The following is a 21,514-nucleotide window of genomic DNA, read 5'->3' as shown; positions in this document are numbered from 1 at the left end:
GTGGGGGGGTCCAGTCCAACCAAACAGCAGGCAACTAATGATAATGTTTTAGTTTTGATTCTTTTGGTAATGAAACGTGTTGTACACCTGCATCTTTCATCTCTATGGAAATAATGAAGCATCGCTGGCATTTACATAGTGTGAGTGTGAGTGTGAGTGTGTGCTCACCACTGTGGCAGCTACCACTTCCACCCCTCACCCGCAGCACGTGGCAGCACTAATCAGAATGAGGAATTGGCACGTCTGAGGGGTTTGATGGCGCCGACTCATTTCATTGCTCTGCCTCTGTGTGCTGACACAAGCCCGGCTAACTCAGTCGGTAGAGCATGAGACTCTTAATCTCAGGGTCGTGGGTTCGAGCCCCACATTGGGCTCTGTCGTTTTGAATTGGTCACCTTCCTGTGGATCAATAGAGTAAACTGAACTTCGCCCTGGTGTGGAACGATGACTCGCCACTTTGACGAAGCCATCTGAAGCAACCTCTTCTGTCTTCCGCCGCCCACCCCTGAACCATGGGCAGGAAATCACTGAGGTTGCGTGGGTTTTCTCAGATTCTCCCCTTTGAAAGCCACCTCCACTCAGAACAGGTGTCACACACACCGGGGGAGCCTCCACATCTGTAAAATGCACAGTGGTGGTTTCAGGGCAGAATTATACATTAATTGTGAGTCATGGGGATAATGACTGTAGACAAAGGAGCCTGAGTGTCTGCCTGGATTAGAATCTCCTCCGCATTTTCCATTCTAAAGTTTATTCATAGTCCTGTCTGGGTTTAAAACAGGAGGACGGCTCTTTAGTTCCCCAGTAATGAAGCTGAAACGTTGAGATGGTGTGGTAATTCTCCTCTCCTCTCCACCTGGAGAGTTTGTCTAGACAACCACTTAGATGCATAAGCAGTTAGAGGTTTAGCGTGTTGCTCAAAGGCACTTTCACTTTGGGCTCGTCTCTCTGCCAATAAGATGCAGAATCCAAGACCGGCCAAGCAACATTTTTCCTTTGGCCTTTTGGCTGCCATTTACTCCGATATCGCCATAAATGTTTCTTTCATGGTCTCTGAAGTATCATTTGGAACACTCAGACATGATTAGACACACACACACACACACACACACACACACACACACACAGAGTAGGGGGGATGTCGCTTTGAACACAATTATACTTGTGGCCATGTTGGTTTGGGCTTTGTGTTCTTCCATATGTGCAGGCGACATCATCACTCTGCAACATCAACGTCAACACAGCGTCAACGTCTTGATCAGGCTCATTTCTGTCATAAAGTAAACAAACCGGTATTATCATGGCTGATATGATGTGACACACACATACACTTAAACAGGCAACTGATTTAGCTGATTGTGTTTCCATGTAAAGAACACACACACACACACACACACACACACACACACACACACACACACACACACGTTTGCCAGGAACACAGCACTTCAGCCATATCTGGTGGGTGTGTGTACTTATTTGACTGTGTGTGTTGTGCTATCTGTGTGTTTGCATGACTGTGTGTTCAACTCGATATGTCATATGGAGTGTGTGCACAAATACCTATTCATAACATGTCTGCATTCAGCATATTAAATGGACTCCTGAGTATTTGAACCTTTGTGCATGAATGCGTGAACTGGTTTTACATGCCAGTGTTTAGCGTACTGTGCATCTGTGTGTGTGTGTGTGTGTGTGTGTGTGTGTGTGTGTGTGTGTGTGTGCGTGTGTGTGTGTGTGTGTGTGTCTGGACTGTACATTTAAGTGCATACATGTGCGTGCATGTGTATTTTGTCTTGCGTTAACTGTATCTAGTTCACTCTGTTAACATAAACACACACTCATTGACACACACACACAGAGTTTATATAAGATCAGATCTGGGTCGGCTCAATCGGTTCTGTTTTAACCTTTCAAACTGTTCTAGACTTGGGATATGAGAAACACATCGTCCCTCCCTCCTGCAGAAATGATCCCTCAGGCCTGAACAAAACCTCTTTCAATACCCCCCCCCCACTCCTCTGGTCTCTCTCTCTCTCTCTCTCTCTCTCTCTCTCTCTCTCTCTCTCTCTCTCTCTCCCCCCCTCTTGCTCTCTCATCTAAATAAACTCTTTACACGCAACACCGCTGGCTGCCAGCCTTCCTGGTCTGCCGCTGCCAACGCCTGTCAGTCAGTGCTGAGGGGAACAGCCAGACCGCCAGGCTGGGCTGAAGGCTTGCCAGATACTGACTGGTTGGATTACCGACTGGTTTGCTCACTGATGTGATGGCCCAGGAGGTTTAACATGGTGTTGCTGATAGCCTGGGGCAAGGAGAACACTTATGTCCTGACAGTGAAGAAGAAGGATCATATTAACCAAACTTGATAAGAAGTTTACAAAGCCCTTTACAGACACAATGAAAGAATGACAGAACATCTATAGAAATAATGAGTAAAACTAAAGTAAAATGCTGGAAGAGATTGGAATTTATGGAAAAGGAAAGGGAACTACTTCAGGTTGGCTCTGTTGTCTTTTACACTCCAGCTCATACACAAACCTGCCGCTGCCCTTTTGTTGCCTTTAGGTAGGCAATAAAAAATTGATTTGTGTAGATTTTGTGGTAGATCAACAGATCAAAGCGACTTGTGTCGTGCCGATCATCTTCTTCATGACGTTTAGAGTTGTCGTTCTCCCTACACGAGTTGTCATACCTGGGAGTAAATTTGGGGTTAAGAGAAAATGAAAGCCCAAAGGGGGTGAAACTCAACCTCCTGTGGAGTCTTGGCACAAGAGGAGTATTGCTGGCAAATTCGTGGCAATTTTGGAGCTGTATTCATCCTCAGGTTCAGTTTGGCGTTGGGGCTGCAACCATTTGCGGTTTGGGTGGAGTTGTTTTTTAATTTTTGGAGCTTTTATAGAGCACAGAGGTTAGCTTGGTCTGCGGGAATGTGAGAGAAACAGAGCGGATGTTAATACAGTCAGAACTTCACAGCGTTAATCTGTCAACTCCCGCTTTTTGTTTTAATTTTACAACTATCTTTGGTGCTAACAGATACTCATGTATACTCACTCTCTTTTCTGCTTACGTGTGTGTGTGTGTGTGTGTGTGTGTGTGTGTGTGTGGAAATGGGGGTGGGGTCAGGGGGTTGTTTCCTGCCCTCAATGGGTCCATGGCACGACAGCGATAAGAGCACCGGAGCTACAGTACGGTGCTCCCAGCTTTATAACAGATTACTGCCTCTCTCTCTCTCTCTCTCTCTCTCTCTCTCTCTCTCTCTCTCTCTCTCTCTCTCTCTCTCTTCATTGAACCTACTCACATCACTTCCCCCCCCCCTCCAACTCTTTCCATCTCTGCTTTCTCTTTTCCTCTTCATTCTTTCCCTTCATCTCTTCCCAGCCTCTCTTCCTCCGTCTGTCCTCCCTCCTCATCACTATCTACTGTATAATAACATTTAGCAGTTCCAAAAATGAAGAACATGTAATTCGTGTAAACTGCTCACTTTTGCAGTGTGTGTGTGTGTGTGTGTGTGTGTGTGTCTGTGTGTGTGTGTCTTTGTGTGGGTGTGTGTGATTGCATTTGCTCACACAATCTCACCGAATGTTTTCCCCCCTCTCTCTCTTTCTCTCTCGTCTTTTCCTCCGCCGGCCTCCTTCCTCTCCTTTCTCAGCTCAGGATGCTGGAGGTTGAAAGTTCGCACGCGAGGCTGTGTGTGTGTGTGTGTGTGTGTGTGTGTGTGTGTGTGTGTGTGTGTGTGTGTGTGTGTGTGTGTGTGTGTGTGTGTGTGTGTGTGTGTGTGTGTGTGTGTGTGCGCTTGCTTGTGTGTCTGTGTGTGGAAGAGAGTGTACCTTTGAAAGCACAATGTGCATAAAGCAAATTAGCTGTGTTTCCATCAGTTGTGTTGATGCAAATAAAATACCTTCCTGAACATCAGGCGAGTCTTTCCTTCTTTCTTACGCCAAACCAGTACAGAGCTGCAGACCCATCCTGAGTCGTGACCTTCTGTTCACAGTTAGGGTCTCTCTTTTATGGAACATGCAAGACTCTGCTATGAACTGCTTCCACCCCCATTTCTGTGGATGTAAGAGGAGGTATTAATTTGTGTCTATTATACAACCAATCAATTCTGACTGGTCGATCAATTCACTGACTGCTGATGTTGATAATGGGCCTCTCAGGTAACTGCAGTAGACTGGATATAATGGTGCGTTTTTACAGCTTAACACCCACTTTTCCGTGTTTGTGTCAGGCAACAGACTTTTTAGCGACGGTGGCACTGCATGGACTTTCCTCGCTTTAACTTTATGAAGAAAGACTCAATTTACACTAAAATGAACACCTCCACAGAAGTGTTTGTGTTGTTTAAAAAACGTTTGTTCTGTGGGGAAGTCCAGACACAGAGTAACAGCATAATTGATAACAAATTCATGTAAAATGAATATACTGCGTGAAACTAAAAGTAAGTAGCCGTATTTTAGGTGGGATAATGAAGTGGTTATCGTGGAATAAACACACAAAAAAACATGCCTTGTCTGCACCCTTTGAAAACACAGGTAGCCTGGACAACCACAAATGTTTTCACATGCTGAGTAGCTCTCTGAATTTGACTTGTTAATCAGTGAATACTAGATTAATGTGTAATGAAACGATAGTAGCTCGTCTCATAATGGTTTTGTGGTGTTTTGGAAATTAACTTTTGAAGTTCTTCCATCACTTATTGATGTGATCATAGTGTGTGTGTGTGTGTGTGTGTGTGTGTGTGTGTGTGGCAGGGCGTGGTGGGTCGTGTGCAGTATCAGCAGAGGCACCTTGGGGTGACCTGCTGTTCAGACATAGGAATGTAAACGATGAGACGTCTCCTCCAGACTCAGCCTTATCGCAGCGCGTCAGGGGTCAAAGGTCGACGTTGTTTGAGGAATAACAGGTTCAGGGCTGGAGCAGTCCATGCGTGTGTGCTTGGGCCGGTGTTTTTGGGGGCACTATCTTTTGAGCTGACTTGCACGGGATGTTATTGGTGTGTATGCACGTTTTCTTGCATATGCAGCATGCATAGTTTGTGCGTGTGTGTGTGAGATTGGGTGCAGTCTTGTTACTTTTTGACGGATTCCAGGAAACGAATGACAGCAGGAATACAATTCATAACTCAGCTTCAGGCCTGCAGCAAACTTACTGCTGACTAAACCGAAAGCTACTACACATATTCTTAAAGCTACAGTTTGACAATTGTTCAATACTTAGTCCTTATTTACGCAAGGTAGTCCAATGAAAATCAAGTTTCTTTTGCATGTTTGCTCAAAGAAGGGTTTTCATATTAACAGCCATTCCTAAGCTGATAAGGAGGAATGGAAGTGGACAATAAAGCCCTCAGACAGTGAGTCTGCACTGGTGTTGACTTGTCATAATCCACCTGCTGTAACAGGAGGCGTCATGCTGGATCAAACATCACACACATATGCAACAGTTAATTTTATGTTATATTACGAAACCTTTGTAGATAATGCCAAAGGTATGCTTTAGGGTTTTAAACAAACCTCCTTTGCTCGAATAGTTCTTCAGACCTACATCTCTTGCTATGTCAATTGTTTCTTATCATGGATGGGGTTGTTTACTACACACTTTCTGCAGTGGGGTAATATGGGTGCGGCCATCATTAAAATGGTTGCGGTTGCCCCGGTGAGGCTTGAAACCGCAGAGCAGGAAGTTGGACTAAGAACAAGAAAGGAGCAAAGCAGGAAGAACAGAAAATAACAAGTGAAGTTAAACATACAGTGAATGCTGGTGTTAGATCAGACACCTCGGGGTAGATGACACTTGCCATGATGACTAACAAGTGCTACAAGAGTGAGCAGCACCAGCTGAATGGGGAGAATAATACACTTCCTGTCAGAAAGAAGAACTGTTAATTGAAACTTAAAGTAGAAATCTGAGAGAAGAATTGAATAAAACTGCACCTTTATAGCACCCCCTGTGGACAAATGACAGGATGTTCACCCCTGTCTATTTTTGAAGGGAGATCTTGGTTTCAAATCCCAAGCATTTTTCTCTCAAGATTAATAATGAGTCATCGTAGCTGCATCTTTAAAAGACATCAAGAACAAGTTAACTAGTAATTTGACGACTTTACCTGCCAGTCACATTTGACAGGGTTGTGGATGCAGATTACATGTGGTTGACATTCTGGATGCCACGAAGGACAAAATGTTATTCAGGAAGAAGACCTATACAGACGGGAAACTGTTCATATGGGCCTAAACAGCATATGATACATTTTTAGGTGTTAAAGCTGCAGACCAAATGGAGAAGCACTTAGAGGAACTATGAATTTGAAACCTCTTTGATTTCCAAACCAGACAAGGCATTTTCTGTACTAACAAAAATCCTTGACGTTCATGTTTGAACCTGCAAACCCAAGAGGATCAGAGAGAGAGGGAGAGAGAGAGAGAGAGACTGAGTGTGAATGGAAGGACGACAGCGAGAGACCCAAAGAGAGCATGGGTGTCGGTGATGCCGATCTCCTGTCACACACCCCCACCCTACCCCACCCCACCCTGCAGTCCAAAGAGATGGAAAACAATGACTCCATTCAGCACTTGGGTTTCAAAGTCTCAAGAAACCGCAAAGTGCTTGAGCGGGTGTTGCGAGATGGAGGATTGGGGAATAGCATGTGGGGGGTGTGTTAGCAAACATGATGGAGGGAGAGAGAAAGAGGGCAAGAGAGTTTGGGGGTGGCACACGCTTCAGGTAATGTCATGTACTACTAGTTTTATGATGGCTGTGTCTTTAAGTACACAGCGTTTTTGTGGTGTAGGGTTCCTTCAGGCCTTCTTGCCAACATAATGGATCTATACAAACCTATAATCACACATAAGATGCTTTGCTTTAGAATAAGCTGTACATCAGAATGAAAGCAGTCAACTGCTGTAACCCTGAAGGTCATACACTACAAGCTTAATCTATAATTAATTTGGTCTCACATTTTACAATTCACATTGCTTACATTATGCATAGGTATCAATGGGGATACTTTAAAGACAGCAAGAAGAAAAATGACATGCCTAAAAATAGTAGATGGAGAACATCCTAATGTGTAATTTTAGGTAAATGTGTACTGTATGCTTCATTCAAAACACTGGTCATAGAGTCAGAGGAGGGTGAAATCCCCTTTCTGCCACCCAATTGGAGGGAGACAGGGTCCAACAAATTCTGTGACTCTCTGACTCTGCCAGTCTGCCAGCAATAAAAAGTGTTCTTCATAAAAAAATGGATTGCCACTCGTGCACAGAACCTTTTTTGATTACTGTATAGTACATTCATAAGCAGGGGAGGGGTGGTTTGAGCGCCTGCAGGGTTCTTCTTTATTTTAAAGTCATACAAGAGAAGGAGGGGGGGTTCAATGGTTTCAGGGGTTTCTCCACTTTTATGAGGATACTGGCAGTGGGTAGGACTCACATGTTCCTTGTTAGACCTCAGTATTCAGGGTAGAAGAGTAAATTAAGTGGGTTTTTACCACTCTAGAAACTGCATTGGGAGTTCCTCAGGGCACCTACGGTGATCCTCTCTCCTTTTCTGTTAGCTTTTTTTATAGCTTTGTTTGTTTTAGAGGAAACCTTTTGTGTTGTTTTTATGTACCCATTTTTTTTTCATTCTCTGTTTTTCATCTTGACTCAGTAGTTTTTTGTTGGTGTATTCAGACAAGCAACCCCGTACGGAAATGCGGGGTTGCTCTCCAAATTGGGGAAATTATGGTTGTTTTAGGGAGCGGTTAACAGTGGTTAACAGTGACAAAGTACGGCAGCTTGCAGGTGAAAATCTGCCTCATTGTGTGGACATGAAGCAAGGCATTGCTGGGAAAGATTATATGTGCTCAGCGAAATCTTCCTTGTATAAATATACTTTTTTTTAAACAGGGTCTATACACACCTTGGGCTGGATCGGAGTGTTAAACACAGCTGTAGGCCTGCGAAAAAAAGAGCTAACACTATTTAAATGTATGAAATGAGAGCGCGCATGAAATCGATTGCCGCTGTTGTGTTTCGCCGTAAATCATGTTAAACAGCGTGCACAGCATGTCGTGGGAGCTATAAAACATTTGGCACAGCGGAGGGGGAAAACTTCCCGAAAGGAGAGCGAGAGAGCAGCAGAGTACGGGATTAAAAACAAGAGGAAGTCTGTTGTAACATGAAGCTGTTATTGAAGCGCACATGTTCACACATTTCACAACACATGGAGGGCAATCACGAAATGCAACATTATTTGGAGTCTTTTTTTATCATGTGTTGTGGTAATGGAAAATATGCAAGATCAGAAAATGATGCTGCGGGAATGGGGAGGGGTTGGTGTGCCGTCAAGTAAGCTAAAACTGTCCGCACAACAATTAGCAGTATGAAAAAGAGTCAACATCTTTGCTCTGACTTTGACGTTTCAGGCTGATTTGTGTCAATCTATGCTCCGTTTAAACCGTCTACTCGGGTGGATTTCCGTCTTCTACCAGCACTTTCATTACTTAACCCAAATTATGTGTTCTCTACATTTTCTTATTGCTCTGATCAAACTGCCCATCTCCTGCGGTGTGTTCCTGTCTGCTTACAAGATGGCTGGGTTTTGAACATCGTCTCCTGTGATGTAGCGTGAATCCAAACGTGCCCAGTATTCGCTGCAGCTCATGAACTCTGCCACAGTGACACATTCTCGGATGTTGTAACCTCAAAGCAAGCTTCTGTCATTTAATGTCACTTGGTCTTCCACAGGAAACTTGCACGCACACACACTTCAAAGGGTGTGTGCACAGATATGGCCACTGGTACATTTCCGCTCTTTGTGCTTTCATGGGTTTAACCGATCCATCTGTTTTGGTCAGCGTTTGGCTAGATCCAGGCTTTTTGCCACTTTGTTATTGCCCATCTCAAATTATCTCAACTGGTGCTTTTATGGTTTAACCCCAAACTGGTCCGATCCATACTCTGCCCCTGGCATTCTCCTGTCAAAAGACAAGGCACTCTGTCAACTCTAACCGTTCATCTTTGTACTTGACTGGTTAGTGCAGTCCGTTCCAGGCAGGATTTTGTGACTGCACATATTCTGAAAGTATTCACTCTGTGCATTGTGGCTGCAGCAGCCCTGGTTGCACATACGTATGACCTCATTGTAATGTTGATGATTGTTTGCTGTATATTAATCCTGTAGAGTTTCAGAGTCTCAACATGCACTTGTGGCAAGTCTTCACTCCAGTATATGAGATGTAAAGAGGTCATACGTACTTTACAGCAGGTGAATCTTATCTCTATTATACTGACAGTATGTAAACGCCCAAGGATATTAACGGCGCCAACACCTCTGGCTTTGGTAACGTGATGAGTTCACTTCAGGTTGAGTAAACTGGAAAGATGATACACGGTCTTTGTTTAATGCTGCTGCAATGAGAGAGATTTTTTGGTTTAACCCTCGGGACTCCAACTGTATTTATCAATTATACTTGAATAAAAGTTGAACTGATTCCAAGAAATACAAGCAAAATGTTATACATACACTACTTCTACTGTACGTAATGCCAGGATCATTCAGATCGATTCCTCTCATCGACCACTTTAGATGTTGCTTCTCCTCCAAAATGGCTGCTCCCTGTTCAGTCCATTGGGGGAAACTGCCGGGCCAACTAGCAATTTTGTGGCTCTGCCTGCTATCCTCATTTGGCCCAGGCCTTTAACAAGGACAGGGCTGAGCCAGCCTCTCTGCAGTGTGTGTGTGTGTGTGTGTGTGTGTGTGTGTGTGTGTGTGTGTGTGTGTGTGTGTGTGTGTGTGTGTGTGTGATAGGCTTCCTAGTGAAGTTCAGCCCACAAAACGCTTCAGGGCAGAATATATTAATGAAAATTACCAACGTTTTCTAACCGTGGATTCAATATGTGTACGTGTATGACAGCAATGCAGTGGAAAACAAGTTTAAGGTCATTTACTTATTTAACTTAACTTATTTAAAGAACAGACTTCACACAGCCAAGAACATGTGGAATTATGTGAAGTTAACGCTCACTTAGTTACTTCAAAGGGTGTAAAGGCTGGGATGGATCATCAGGAAGCATAACAGGTGTACAGAAATTATAATTAGTGCCCGTTTATGCAAAACAGAATCTGTAGGCTTGTGTTTGTGTTTCTCTTCATCCGTCCGTCCATCAGTCGCCACCTTTAACTGGCTTCCCTCTCTTTTCCAGCTCCGTACTGCACACGCTTCCCATGTGGGGATATTTTAAGGCGCTGTGGCCATTTTCTGCCCGTTTGTTTTTTAGCCTTCTCGCAACGATAACGAGGGCTGGATAAGTGAGAGAGGAAGACGAGGAAGAGCCGAGTAAGGGTGTTGTAAGATGGCAGGAAGCCGCAGCAGCTCCACCCTGATACAGAGAGAAAAACATCACATTTGTTGTTCCTCTTTCTCTCTCTTTTCCTCTTCCTTCCTCATCGAAACAAAAGAAAGATTGAATGATTTGTTTATTTGTGGCGTTCCAATATGGGACCAAATGGGAGTACAGGGTTAGAGATGATAATAAAGCAATAAAGACATTTTGCAGGTTATTAACCTGTCTTTTGGAAGCAGTCTTCATTGTTTATGGAAAGAATTTAACATGATGTCCTCCTCTTCCAGCCACCATGAAGAAGGGCCCTAATGGCACCAGCTGGTCCAACCACCGGAGTCTGATGTTCCGGGAAATCAACCAGAACTCGCTGCCGTTGTCCTGCATAGCTCCCCCCACCTCTTCCTCCCACTTGTCCTCCTCCGAAGTGGCCTCCATCGACGGCGTGAGCTTCTCCGAGGGCGACCTGCTGCTTCAGGTGAGGGCCGGGGCCCTTCGATCGGTCAAGACGCATCTGACTTGTAAACAATCTGACGTGGAAATAAGGTTTAAAACCCGTCCTTGTCTCTTCTGCAGGCGTTAAACGGTTTCGTGTTGGTGGTGACGGCTGAAGGTTACGTCTTCTACACCACCGCCACCATCCAGGACTACCTTGGCTTCCATGAGGTGAGCACAGGAGGAGGACAGTGTGAGGCGTAATAAAGATGATGTCATGTCATATTTCTGACCGCTGTGTTGTTTAGGTGTGTGATGTTAATGAGGTGTCAGAGGTTACACACATGTTGGGAATTATGGGCTTTTTAACGGCCTTTAAGGGCCCCAGAGAGATCCTCACTGGTAGACTGAGGAGCTGCTGCAGACATGATGGTTTCTGTGTAAAGGATGTGATGTGATCTTCGTCATTGCCTCCCCTGAACAGGTGGCTGGACAACAACCACATATTATCTGGTGGTCCTTGAACGCATCAAACAAAGTCCCTGCTGTTTTATTGCCAGTTGAAAGTAATTTGATGATTGAGTTCAACCTTCAGATTCTACTGGAATGAGCTGAATGACTTTTATGATTTATAGTGATGTTGGTTAATGATGTCATCTGTCGTCAGGGGGAAAGGAATCAGGGGGAAATATCTAAACTGGATTTATTGTGCTTCATAACATGGATGCTTGAGTAATGGACATGTGGGTCAGATGGAGAACCGGTGTGTGTGTCTATGCGTGAAATCTGAAAAGCCGCTTTGTTGGCTGTGAACTCTTGACTGGTAAACACGTCCGTTTGAACCGAGTCTGAGGATGTCAGGACAAAAAACTATTGCCTGAGGAGAATGCACGTGGTAAACCACACACACACACACACACACAAACACACAGAGAGAGCAAAGCCTTTTTTTGTTATTCAGGTCACGGTAGTAAGTCAAGCCAAAACTCAGCAGCTGCTTTGGCTGTGGTAGATCAAACAAGAGAAAAAGATGTAAATCTTAAAAAAGCAATGTAAATTCAAAAAAAAATCAATTTACAAGTAATAAAAGAAAACGTCACTGCTGTCATTTCTAGCTTCTTTAACACAGGACAGTCCACAGCTGGAGCCGGTGGCATGAAAGCAGCGTGAGGAGTAAAAACAGTTTAATAAGACAAATTGAATGGAAAGTTTCATGGTCGAAATGACTCCAGAGCTTAAATGTGGTTAAATGGGAACACTTGACACAAATCCTTCCTCGGGTCACTTTGAACCCGAGCAGCCCGATGAAGAGTTTGGAGCCCTTTTTTTCAGCATCGCTGACAAAGGAGGTTTTGTGTCTGGTTTGTTTGTCGACGGTTGAGTAACAGAAAGAGGTAGAGGGGTGTGGCTCCCTCAGCACCTTGGTCCTCAGTACAACAGCGTCTCTGTGTTTCCAGCCTTAAGTCTCAGGCATTCATCCAGTCTGCCTTCTGTCAGCACTCGCAGCATTGTCGACACCGCGTGTGTTTACACACGCATCGTCACTTCTGAACGCAGCTCGCCAGCACAAACAGTGGAAGAGCCGCGACTCGCCAACAGTCGCTCACCTATAGGGGGAACTGGACAACAGCCAGGGCTCCAGGGAGTTGTGCCAACACACACACAGGCTGTGTGTGTGTGTGTGCGGCACAGCTCCTGGTCTTCTCGCGCACACAGGAAAAAGTGTGCACATCATGCACTTAAGCACGCTTTAATTGCAGTATAAACAGTGTCAAGGATATATTTTTGATTTGATATGAAGTTGGATGAGACCTGATGCAAATATATCAAGGTTCCTTATAAAAGTATGGACATAAAGCCACCGACATCACTTGTTTCTAAACCTTTAATTCTGGGTGCAAAGTGCTAAAGTGCATTTTTCATCTGGCATCACCTGGCGTCTCATTTGTCAGTGAGACAGTTTGTTCCCTCTGAGGTTTTGTGGTGAAACACAGAGAAAAGGCACTTCATCACTTCAAGCCACCTGAATGTCGCTCCAAGCTGAATTTACGACTTCTTAATGCCGCTTGGAATTGAACTTAAGGCAAAGTCACACAGCAAAATACACAACACAGATCATTTGGCTCCCAACTTGACAAAGCTTATGAAAGTTTTGAAACCATCAATCAGCAGAATATGACAGGAAATGAATGATTGAAGTACTCAGCTGTACCACCAAACCTGTTCTGTTCCGTTCTGGACCCACGTGACAGCGATCACACACATTACACAGTGACAAATAAGAAAGAGTTGAGCTCTGCAGACGTCCCGTCTCCGGATGACGCACCGAGCGCCTCCGTCTTTGTTTTGGTCTCGGCGGCGGAGAGAAAATCTTGTTTTTGGATTTGGCTCCGCTGTGGGAAGTCCTTCATGACCCAAAGCATCAACATTTATGTTTCTGCTGCCAAGACCTGTGTGAGCCAAGTCTGGGGGCTAATATACCCCTGCTGACGGGACACTGGCCAGAAACTTAGATGACACAATGACTTCATGGTTTGGCTCTCTCACTCTCTCACTCTCTCACTCTCTCACTCTCTCACTCCCTCACTCTCTCACCCTCTCACTCTCCTCTCTAAAGTGGGCTCTCACAGTGACCCAGTACATTGTTAAGACAGCCCTGAAATGCATTTCAAGCCTCGGCTCTCCTGCACCAGTAGAGGGCAGCGTTCACTCCGTTAGTCAAACCTTGAAACCACTTTTTCATCAAGGTTAATTCCTATCATTCTATCTAAAAACAAATAACAATCAATTTCTCTCCCTCTCTTTTTCTCTCGCTCTAACTCTCTCTCTCTCCCTTCCTCTCTCTCTTCCTCTCTCTCTCTTTCCCTCCCTCTCACTCTGTCTTTCTCCCTCCCACTCACTCTCTCTCTCTCTTCCTCCCACTCACTCTCTCCCTCCCTGTCTCCCTCTCTCCCTTTCGCTATCTCTCACCCTCCTCCTTCTCTCTCTCTCTCTCTCTCTCTCTCTCTCTCTCTCTCTCTCTCTCTCTCTCTCTCTCTCTCTCTCCCTCTCCCTCTCTCTGTGCACTTCACAGTCGGACGTGGTCCATCAGAGCGTGTTTGAGCTCATTCACACAGATGACCGCGCTATCTTCAGACGGCAGCTCCATTTTGCTCTGAAGCCGAACTCTGACAGCAGAGAGAGTCACAGTGAGTCCGTGTTCCTTTCTTCTGTCCACTGAAAGTAGTGAGGCTAAGTAAGATGGTTAACATGTCTGTGATTGGTCTCCCTCTCAGGTGAGCAGAGCAGCCCTGATGTCAGCAGCAACATCGTGGCACACGACCCTCAAGCCATCCCTCCAGAGAACTCCTCCTTCCTGGAGAGGAATTTCTGCTGCCGCTTCCGATGCCTGCTGGACAACTCCTCCGGCTTCCTTGTAATATATCGCCCATCTAACAGCTTAACAACAGACAGACGCGTTGGTTAGGGAGCCGCTGATCACTGATACAGAGAGCTTACCCATCAAAACGTCATCTGCCCATACAGAGTGATTACCAGTCTGTTCAGGCATTGCTTGATTTTAATGCGTGTGTGTGTTTCTGCGCGTTTGTCTCCAGGCCCTGAACTTCCGAGGGCGCCTGAAATTCCTCCACGGTCAGAACCTGGTGTCGGAGGATGGGACGCTGCTTCACCCTCAGCTGGCACTATTTGCCATCGCTACACCGCTGCAGCAGCCCTCCATCCTGGAGATCCGAACCAAGACGCTCCTCTTCCAGACCAAACACAAGCTGGACTTCACTCCCATTGGCATTGATACCAGGTAGACCCAAAAACTCCCAATTCATCTGTAACTTCATCAGACTTCATCCAAACAGCACAGAAGAATTTGATCTGTTAAAAGAAGCCGATGACTTCATTTGTGTTTGTTGCGTCTCTGCAGAGGGGAAGTCATCCTGGGTTACAACGAAATAGAAATCTCTATGAAGGGTTCTGGATACCAGTTCATCCACGCTGCAGACATGATGTACTGTGCTGACAACCACATCAGGAGTAAGTTAGAAAATGTTCCTCCTTTTCAATTTGAGAAGGATGTTCACTCTCTATGTTCACTCTATACGTTCACTCTCTCTATGTTCACTCTCTCTATGTTCACTCTCCACATTCACTCTATGTCCACTATCTCTGTGTTCACTCTATGTTCACTCTGTGTTCACTCTCTCCATGTCCACCCTCTCTACATTCACTCTCTATGTTCACCCTCACCATGTTCACTCCCTCCATGTTCACTCTCTCTATGTTCACCCTCTCTATGTTCACCCTCTCTATGTTCACCCTCTCTATGTTCACCCTCTCTATGTTCACCCTCACCATGTTCACTCTCACCATGTTCACTCTCACCATGTTCACTCTCACCATGTTCACTCTCACCATGTTCACTCCCTCAATGTTCACTCTCTCTATGTTCACCCTCTCTATGTTCACTCTCACCATGTTCACTCTCTCTATGTTCACCCTCACCATGTTCACTCCCTCAATGTTCACTCTCTCTATGTTCACCCTCTCTATGTTCATCCTCACCATGTTCACTCTCACCATGTTCACTCTCACCATGTTCACTCTCACCATGTTCACTCTCACCATGTTCACTCTCACCATGTTCACTCTCTCTATGTTCACTCTCTCTATTTTATCTCCAGTGATCAAAACAGGGGAAAGTGGTTTCACCGTCTTCAGGCTGCTGAGCAAAGGTTGCACATGGGTCTGGGTCCAGGCCAACGCCAGGCTGATCTTCAAAGGGGGGAAACCAGACTTCATCGTGGCGCGGCAGAGACCTTTGACGTAAGTCGGGGTGTGACATGTCAACACCTTTACGGTGAATCCATTGTAAGTTGACCAAAGAGTTAATACTGATCTCACATTTGACAGAAATGAAGAAGGTGAAGAGCACCTGAGGCTCAGACGGCTGCAGCTGCCATTCAACTTTGCAACAGGAGAGGCGCTGCTGTACAACGTTGCTCCGACCCTCGATACCTCCGACGCATGTTCTGCTCCCAAGCAGAGGAAGATGGATGACATCACCGTCAGCCCCAACTCCTTGCTGGGCTGCATGCTGAGCCAAGACCCGTCCATCTACTGCGAACACAACGCCAGCACCCTCAATGATGTTGCATTCAAGGACTCCCATGCCCTGGTCAACGTTCCCGTGGACCACTGGCAGGGGGGGGTGTCTGGACCTGTGACAGAAGGTGTGCTGAAGGGCGAGGGCACCATCCAGGACATGGTGGAGACCCTGCAGCAGATCCTGGACGACAGCGACCTCAGCATCAGCCTGGCTGTAGAGGCTGACGAGCTGAAGAGTTGGGAAAACACGCTGCTGAAGATGAGCAGCACCGCACCTGAGGTGACGGAGGACTTGGACGAGCTTCTCAATAATGACATCCTGTCGTATGTAGAGGAGCAGCTCCAGAAGGAGTTTGCTAATCAGCTTGACAACGTCCCAGACTGCCTCTCCACGTTGGACCTCCTCAATCACAATGACCAAGAAAACTTTGCCTTTAGCCTTCAGCCACAGAACCAGATAATAACCAACGGAGGTCAGACAGTGAGTGGAAAGCAGCCTCAGGTCCTGGGGACAGTGAAGCTCACCCACATGGGTCCACCTCAGATGGGCTCCTCGGGTTTAAACGGTCCCACTATTCAGCACATCACCTCACAGCAAACCTTCGCCCCCTCTGTCGGTTTCGGTCTTCTGCCTGAGCTCGACACCACGGGGAGCCTCTGTGCTCCGGTGACCTTTGACCCCTTGCTGATGGACTCGTGCGCTCTGAGCCAGAGTCAGATGAGCGCCTTAAAGGCAACCGCCAAACCCCACAGCCTGGGGCCGTGCCTGGTCCCACAGACCTCCGGCATTCAGCTTCACCCCAGCCAATTGGCTAAGCCGATGCAGACGCACCTGCAGCTGAGGGCGCCCAACGTCTCTGTCGCCCTCCTGGACCAAAGTGCAGAGAGTCGATTACAGCCTGCATTCAGCCCGTGGATGTTGTCGGGCCCCGGCTCAATTCCAGCAGACACCTTTGTTGAAACGTACGCCCACAATATTTCAAACACAGCAGATTTCACTGCAGACACGCCCGCCTCCGGCTGCCTAAAGGGCCACTTCGCTCTTCAGCCACAAAACAATGACAATGGAAAGCACTTATGGCCGCTAGAGCAGCAGCACCAACAGCTGATGTCCAGTGGACACCAACAAATCGCCGCCTGTCTCAACCAAACATCTGGATTTCAGAGGAAGCCTCTGCAGAACGGCCTGGCGGTGTTCAGACCCACAGAGAGCTTTGCTCTTCAGCAGGAAGCACCAGCTTCTAGAAGTTGTATGTTCACGACCGCCCCTCCTCCTGTGCCCGTGAATGGACTTCACCTCCACCAGGCGCCGTCCTGCCAGAGACTGACCTCCGCCGGCAAACAGGCTCCCACAAAGCCCTCCTGTTTCTACCAGAGCGTGCAGGACGGCGGCTCTTTGGCAGGGATGGAGGTTTTCCCCCAGGTGAACTCTGAAGTGGCGCAGGTGTCCTGTCAGATCAGCCCCGGCCTCCAGCCCGACAGCCTGCTGGTGCAACAGCAGCTCTACCGTAACTATGGTGACCAGACACAGGTACAAACTCTAAACTCCGACCCAAGTCCTCACTGAACTGTCTACAGTTTTGAGGCACATAAACAAGCCTCCTTGGTGGTGGCACTGAAGCATTCTGATATAAAGAACACAGAGATTCAGAGAGGAGTCACTGAATATTTAAGATATCTTTGTTTCATAAACATCTCCTGTCCCTCTCTTTCACAGATCAAGAGCCATCCCATGGAAGGTTCCCCTTCCCCTCACCACCCAATGGGAATTAATTTTACTCAGAGAACAAATAGGAAGCAGCCGCTGTGACTTTAAGACGGCAGAGATCCTTGGGATCCCAAGGATTCCGTCTGGGACTAAACCAGCAGTCCAAGTGAAGACTTCTGTCTTTAAACCCTGAAGGGGATCAGACTGAAGAGCAGCAGTGTGACCCAGAGACAGTTTGGGACGCAACTCTTTTTCTTTCTTTTTATTTTGAGACTACGGCCAGGAATGCTGAAAGGATTCCGCCTTTTCCGTGCCTGGCGTTGGGTTCAGGGTGGCCTGGGTGTCGGTTGAGGAAGGAGGCGGAAACAGCAAGGGACGGACGTCAGGAGTTCCACCAAAGAAAAAGACAACAGGTCGCCCAAATCATAGAGAAGAGAAGCTTCCCTGACCCATGAGCAGCACTCCTGTGAGAGTTTGACTCCACAGATCAGGACTCCATCAGCTCAGCCTCTGAAGTCTGAAGGCATTTTTGCTTCTTAACTTTCATTTATTAACATTCAATTTAAAATGGAGGATTTCATTTTGTTGTTTTCTTAACATTTTTACAGTTTTTACAAACCCAAAAAAATATCAACTCAAGAATTAAAAAAAAGAAATATATATATATATATATACATATAAATAAATATAAAAGATAGAGTGAGAAGCGTGAGAAGCGTAGGGCTGCAGAGGAGCCGCTGCAGCCCTACGCTTCTCACTGAGTGCTCACAGGAGGAAAGCTTTCCACTTTTTGCTGTTTTTGTCGTTTTGATTCAGTTCATTTCAAGCTTTGCTGTCCCACTGAGGGGAGTTTGGATTGCAGACAGGGTTGAAAACCACACACACACACACACACACACACACACACAACAAATAAAAACACCCAAGAAACAGCAGCTTCACTCAACCTCCACAGTCTTTATTTTGCAATTTTTACTTTGCGTTTAATTTGGCTTTAATTTAGGAGAAATTTAGTTTCTCCTCTCAAGAAATCTGGATTTCTGTAAAAACTTCATTGAATGTAAAGAAAATGTAAATATAAAAAAAGATGTCTAGGAATAAATTGGGAAAAATTTACATTTATTTCCAAAATAATTGATAAAAAAATCTATTAAAAAGTAACGATTTTGAATCTGAAAATGTTGCAGATTGAGAGGAGTTTTCCTGTGCAGCTTCTTCTGTAGGAAACCAAAGTCGAGGTGAAGCCTCATTCTCCTGTTCGCCTCCTCTCTCCCTCCTTATCGCATCTTTATATAATTTAAAAGCTTTGTCACTGAGCCAGTTTTGTCTTTTATGACTTGTTTTGTTTTGTATTTTCCTGTTGGTTGAAAACAACAATAAAAACAAAGACGGTGCCTTAAACTGACACAGCTGTTCACACATTAAAGGGACAGTCTGTCATAATTTAAAACATTTCCATCATAAATATGAGCGGAAATGAGACAGAATCAATATTTAATACTGGAATATAAGTATAGAATTATAACTCAACTAAACTAAAGAGTTTGCCTTATCTTCACCAAACCCAGTTTTGTTTTGCACTGCTCCTTTAAAGATTTTGACTTGCCAAAGCACAGTGAACAGAATTTACGATCCCTTGTATTTTTGTATGTTAAGAGCTTTATTATGGAATCTGACACAACATTAGAAAAACTTAAAATATAAAAAGGAGAGATTTTAGTCATCAACAGCCTTAATCCTCCAGAAAGTTTAGATTATTATGATGTCGCACTGAATGAATGAATAAGGTTTCCATTTTGAACGATGAATTACAAAGCGACTCATTCCCGCCATTTGAATCAGTGAGAGTCCGATCGTAAGAGTGGAACCATGTTAACATTCAGCTTAGGGAGCTGATTGGACATTTGCTCCCGTTTGTTTCTCCATTTCCATCTTGCGGTTCATTAATTGGCTTCCTTGCCCGGCCCTCTCGTGTGGACGCAACGCAGAAGTAAAACAGGCAGCAAGGCAGCTATTATACTGTAATTATAAATGATAGGGGGTTAAAAAAAAGAAGAAATATGTCAGATGAGCTGTGGAAACATCAAGTGCCTTTAATGAACTCCTTAGTGATTGTCTGTTGACCTTTAAAAAGCTGTTAAGCACTTAGATGGAATGGAATGACCTAAGTCTGAGGATGGATGGAGGACAAATCTGCCTCACGCCCAGCAGCAGCAGCAGCAGCATCCAGCACTGAGTCGTAAGTCGCAACGTTTTATCTCAATGTTCATTTCAGAATCCCAACGACAGCAACAGAAAGTTCCTTAGTGTCTTTAGATGAAGCGAGCGCCACCACCAAAGGCCCCAAAGAAGCCTGGGCTACTTTCCCCATAGTGCGTATAAGTAATAGTCGTGCGACTCAGTGCAGAAGGAAGCGCGTGTGTTCTGGAGGCGTGTGTTATAGTTGTGTTTTTCTGCGCAGCCTTACGCACCTTAACGTCTGCTCTCAGTCAGAACTTTCCTCAGGAGGTCTTCTGATGACGCAGATAGAAATCGCTCGCTTCTCAGTAAACGAAGCCGTCATACTTTTCTTCTTTAAACCCCAGGAGACCGAGGCAGGCTCCACATGCAGTATCTTTGTGTACTTGTATATAATATACAGTATATAGATGTCTTTTTTTTTTTCTTCAAAATATGTATTGTCATGTATTTTGTATTTTCACGTCATATTGCCTTAATTTGACTCACACCTATAATTTTGTACATTTTCTGCACAGCATATACAACTCATGTAACCCTCTTGTTAAGTTTTTGTAACTTTTCATCATATGATATATATCTTGTGAATTTGCCTTTCAATATGTTGCCTCTTAAACAGTGTATGAGTGTTTGAGTGTGTTCACGTTCACTGTATTAAAGGTGATCTGATCACACACACAGTCATGCGTCTCCTCGTCTGGAATTGTAGTCGTAGTAACAGCACTGGTGGGAGGTGTGGGTGGAAGAAGAAGTATTAATACTGCTTGTATAAATAGTTGTGGTGGTATTAGAAGTGTTATTATTAGTTGTAGTTGTGGCAGAAGTAGTAGAAGTAGAAGTAAGTTGTAGAATTAATGTAGTTAAGGTAGTTATATAAATGTTTTCTGTATTTTTTTATGTTTTGTTTCAGGTTTCCACCCTATGTTCACGCATCATGTAATACTACCAAGTCACCACACGATGGGGCCATAGCACGCTATAATGCAGTGTGTGACCTGGGACTTTTATCCATGTAATTCTTCAAATAGTCCGCGAGATGGCAGTACACACCTTTTTATTCGTCTGCAGTAAATTAAAGAAAATACTAAGTTAAATTAAATATAGATTCGATTACAATACATAATCAGAAAACGTTGCTTTTAGATGTGAAAAATACAAGTATATGTGAGCATTTCATTTACATAATTAACTTTAATCTTTAAATTTACTGTGAATTTTGTTGTTTAAATACATTTGACTAGATAATAATAATATACATTTAAATCGTATTTCCGTAATAATGCACCGTTTCTTTAGAGCTTTTATTTGAATGTTTGTTTGGTTTCTCAGTACTGCATCCCATTCATCTATTCATACATGTGGTTTACACTTAGTTCATCAAATTCCTAATGATAACATGACATCATCAGCGTTCACAGCATCAGTCAGCATCACTGACAGCTCTCATTTCCATTAATGTAACGTCACAGGATTATTATGAGAACATGATAGAGAGGTTTGTGCTCCATGTTTGGCCTTTGACCCGCTGCGCGACCCCGACGCGTAATCGGTGTCGGGACTGCGCTCTGCTGGGAGCGACGGAGAGAAAGAGGAGCGACACAGACGGGACGAAGAGGAACTTGCTACTTTACAAAGGTTTTTCTGTTGTTTTCGTTGTTTTTGCGGATGTGAAGTTTTGACCGGAGCGTTTTGAGGCGTGGAGACCGCAGGA

At 45.0% G+C, this 21,514-nt stretch overlaps 1 protein-coding gene across 1 annotated transcript in view; it reads left to right on the top strand.

The window, feature by feature from the left end:
* LOC143012680 (aryl hydrocarbon receptor-like) overlaps positions 1 to 18,461 on the top strand; it is a 42,398-nt gene extending 23,937 nt beyond the window's left edge. The window contains exons 3-11 of the mRNA XM_076165945.1: positions 10,613 to 10,800; positions 10,899 to 10,988; positions 13,831 to 13,945; positions 14,033 to 14,172; positions 14,354 to 14,556; positions 14,677 to 14,786; positions 15,434 to 15,575; positions 15,663 to 17,388; positions 17,575 to 18,461. Coding sequence (XP_076022060.1) covers positions 10,613 to 10,800; positions 10,899 to 10,988; positions 13,831 to 13,945; positions 14,033 to 14,172; positions 14,354 to 14,556; positions 14,677 to 14,786; positions 15,434 to 15,575; positions 15,663 to 17,388; positions 17,575 to 17,667 — 2,807 coding nt within the window. The 3' untranslated portion in view covers positions 17,668 to 18,461. The remainder of the gene's footprint in view (positions 1 to 10,612; positions 10,801 to 10,898; positions 10,989 to 13,830; positions 13,946 to 14,032; positions 14,173 to 14,353; positions 14,557 to 14,676; positions 14,787 to 15,433; positions 15,576 to 15,662; positions 17,389 to 17,574) is intronic.
* The last annotated feature ends 3,053 nt before the right edge of the window (positions 18,462 to 21,514 follow it).

Source organism: Genypterus blacodes, unplaced genomic scaffold, assembly GCF_046128005.1.
Source record: "Genypterus blacodes isolate CSIRO-AG114 ecotype Tasmania unplaced genomic scaffold, CSIRO-AGI_Gbla_v1 ptg000152l_1, whole genome shotgun sequence".
Lineage (NCBI taxonomy): Eukaryota > Metazoa > Chordata > Actinopteri > Ophidiiformes > Ophidiidae > Genypterus > Genypterus blacodes.
Note: the sequence above shows the minus strand (reverse complement) of the source record. Positions and strands in the feature narration are given on the sequence as shown.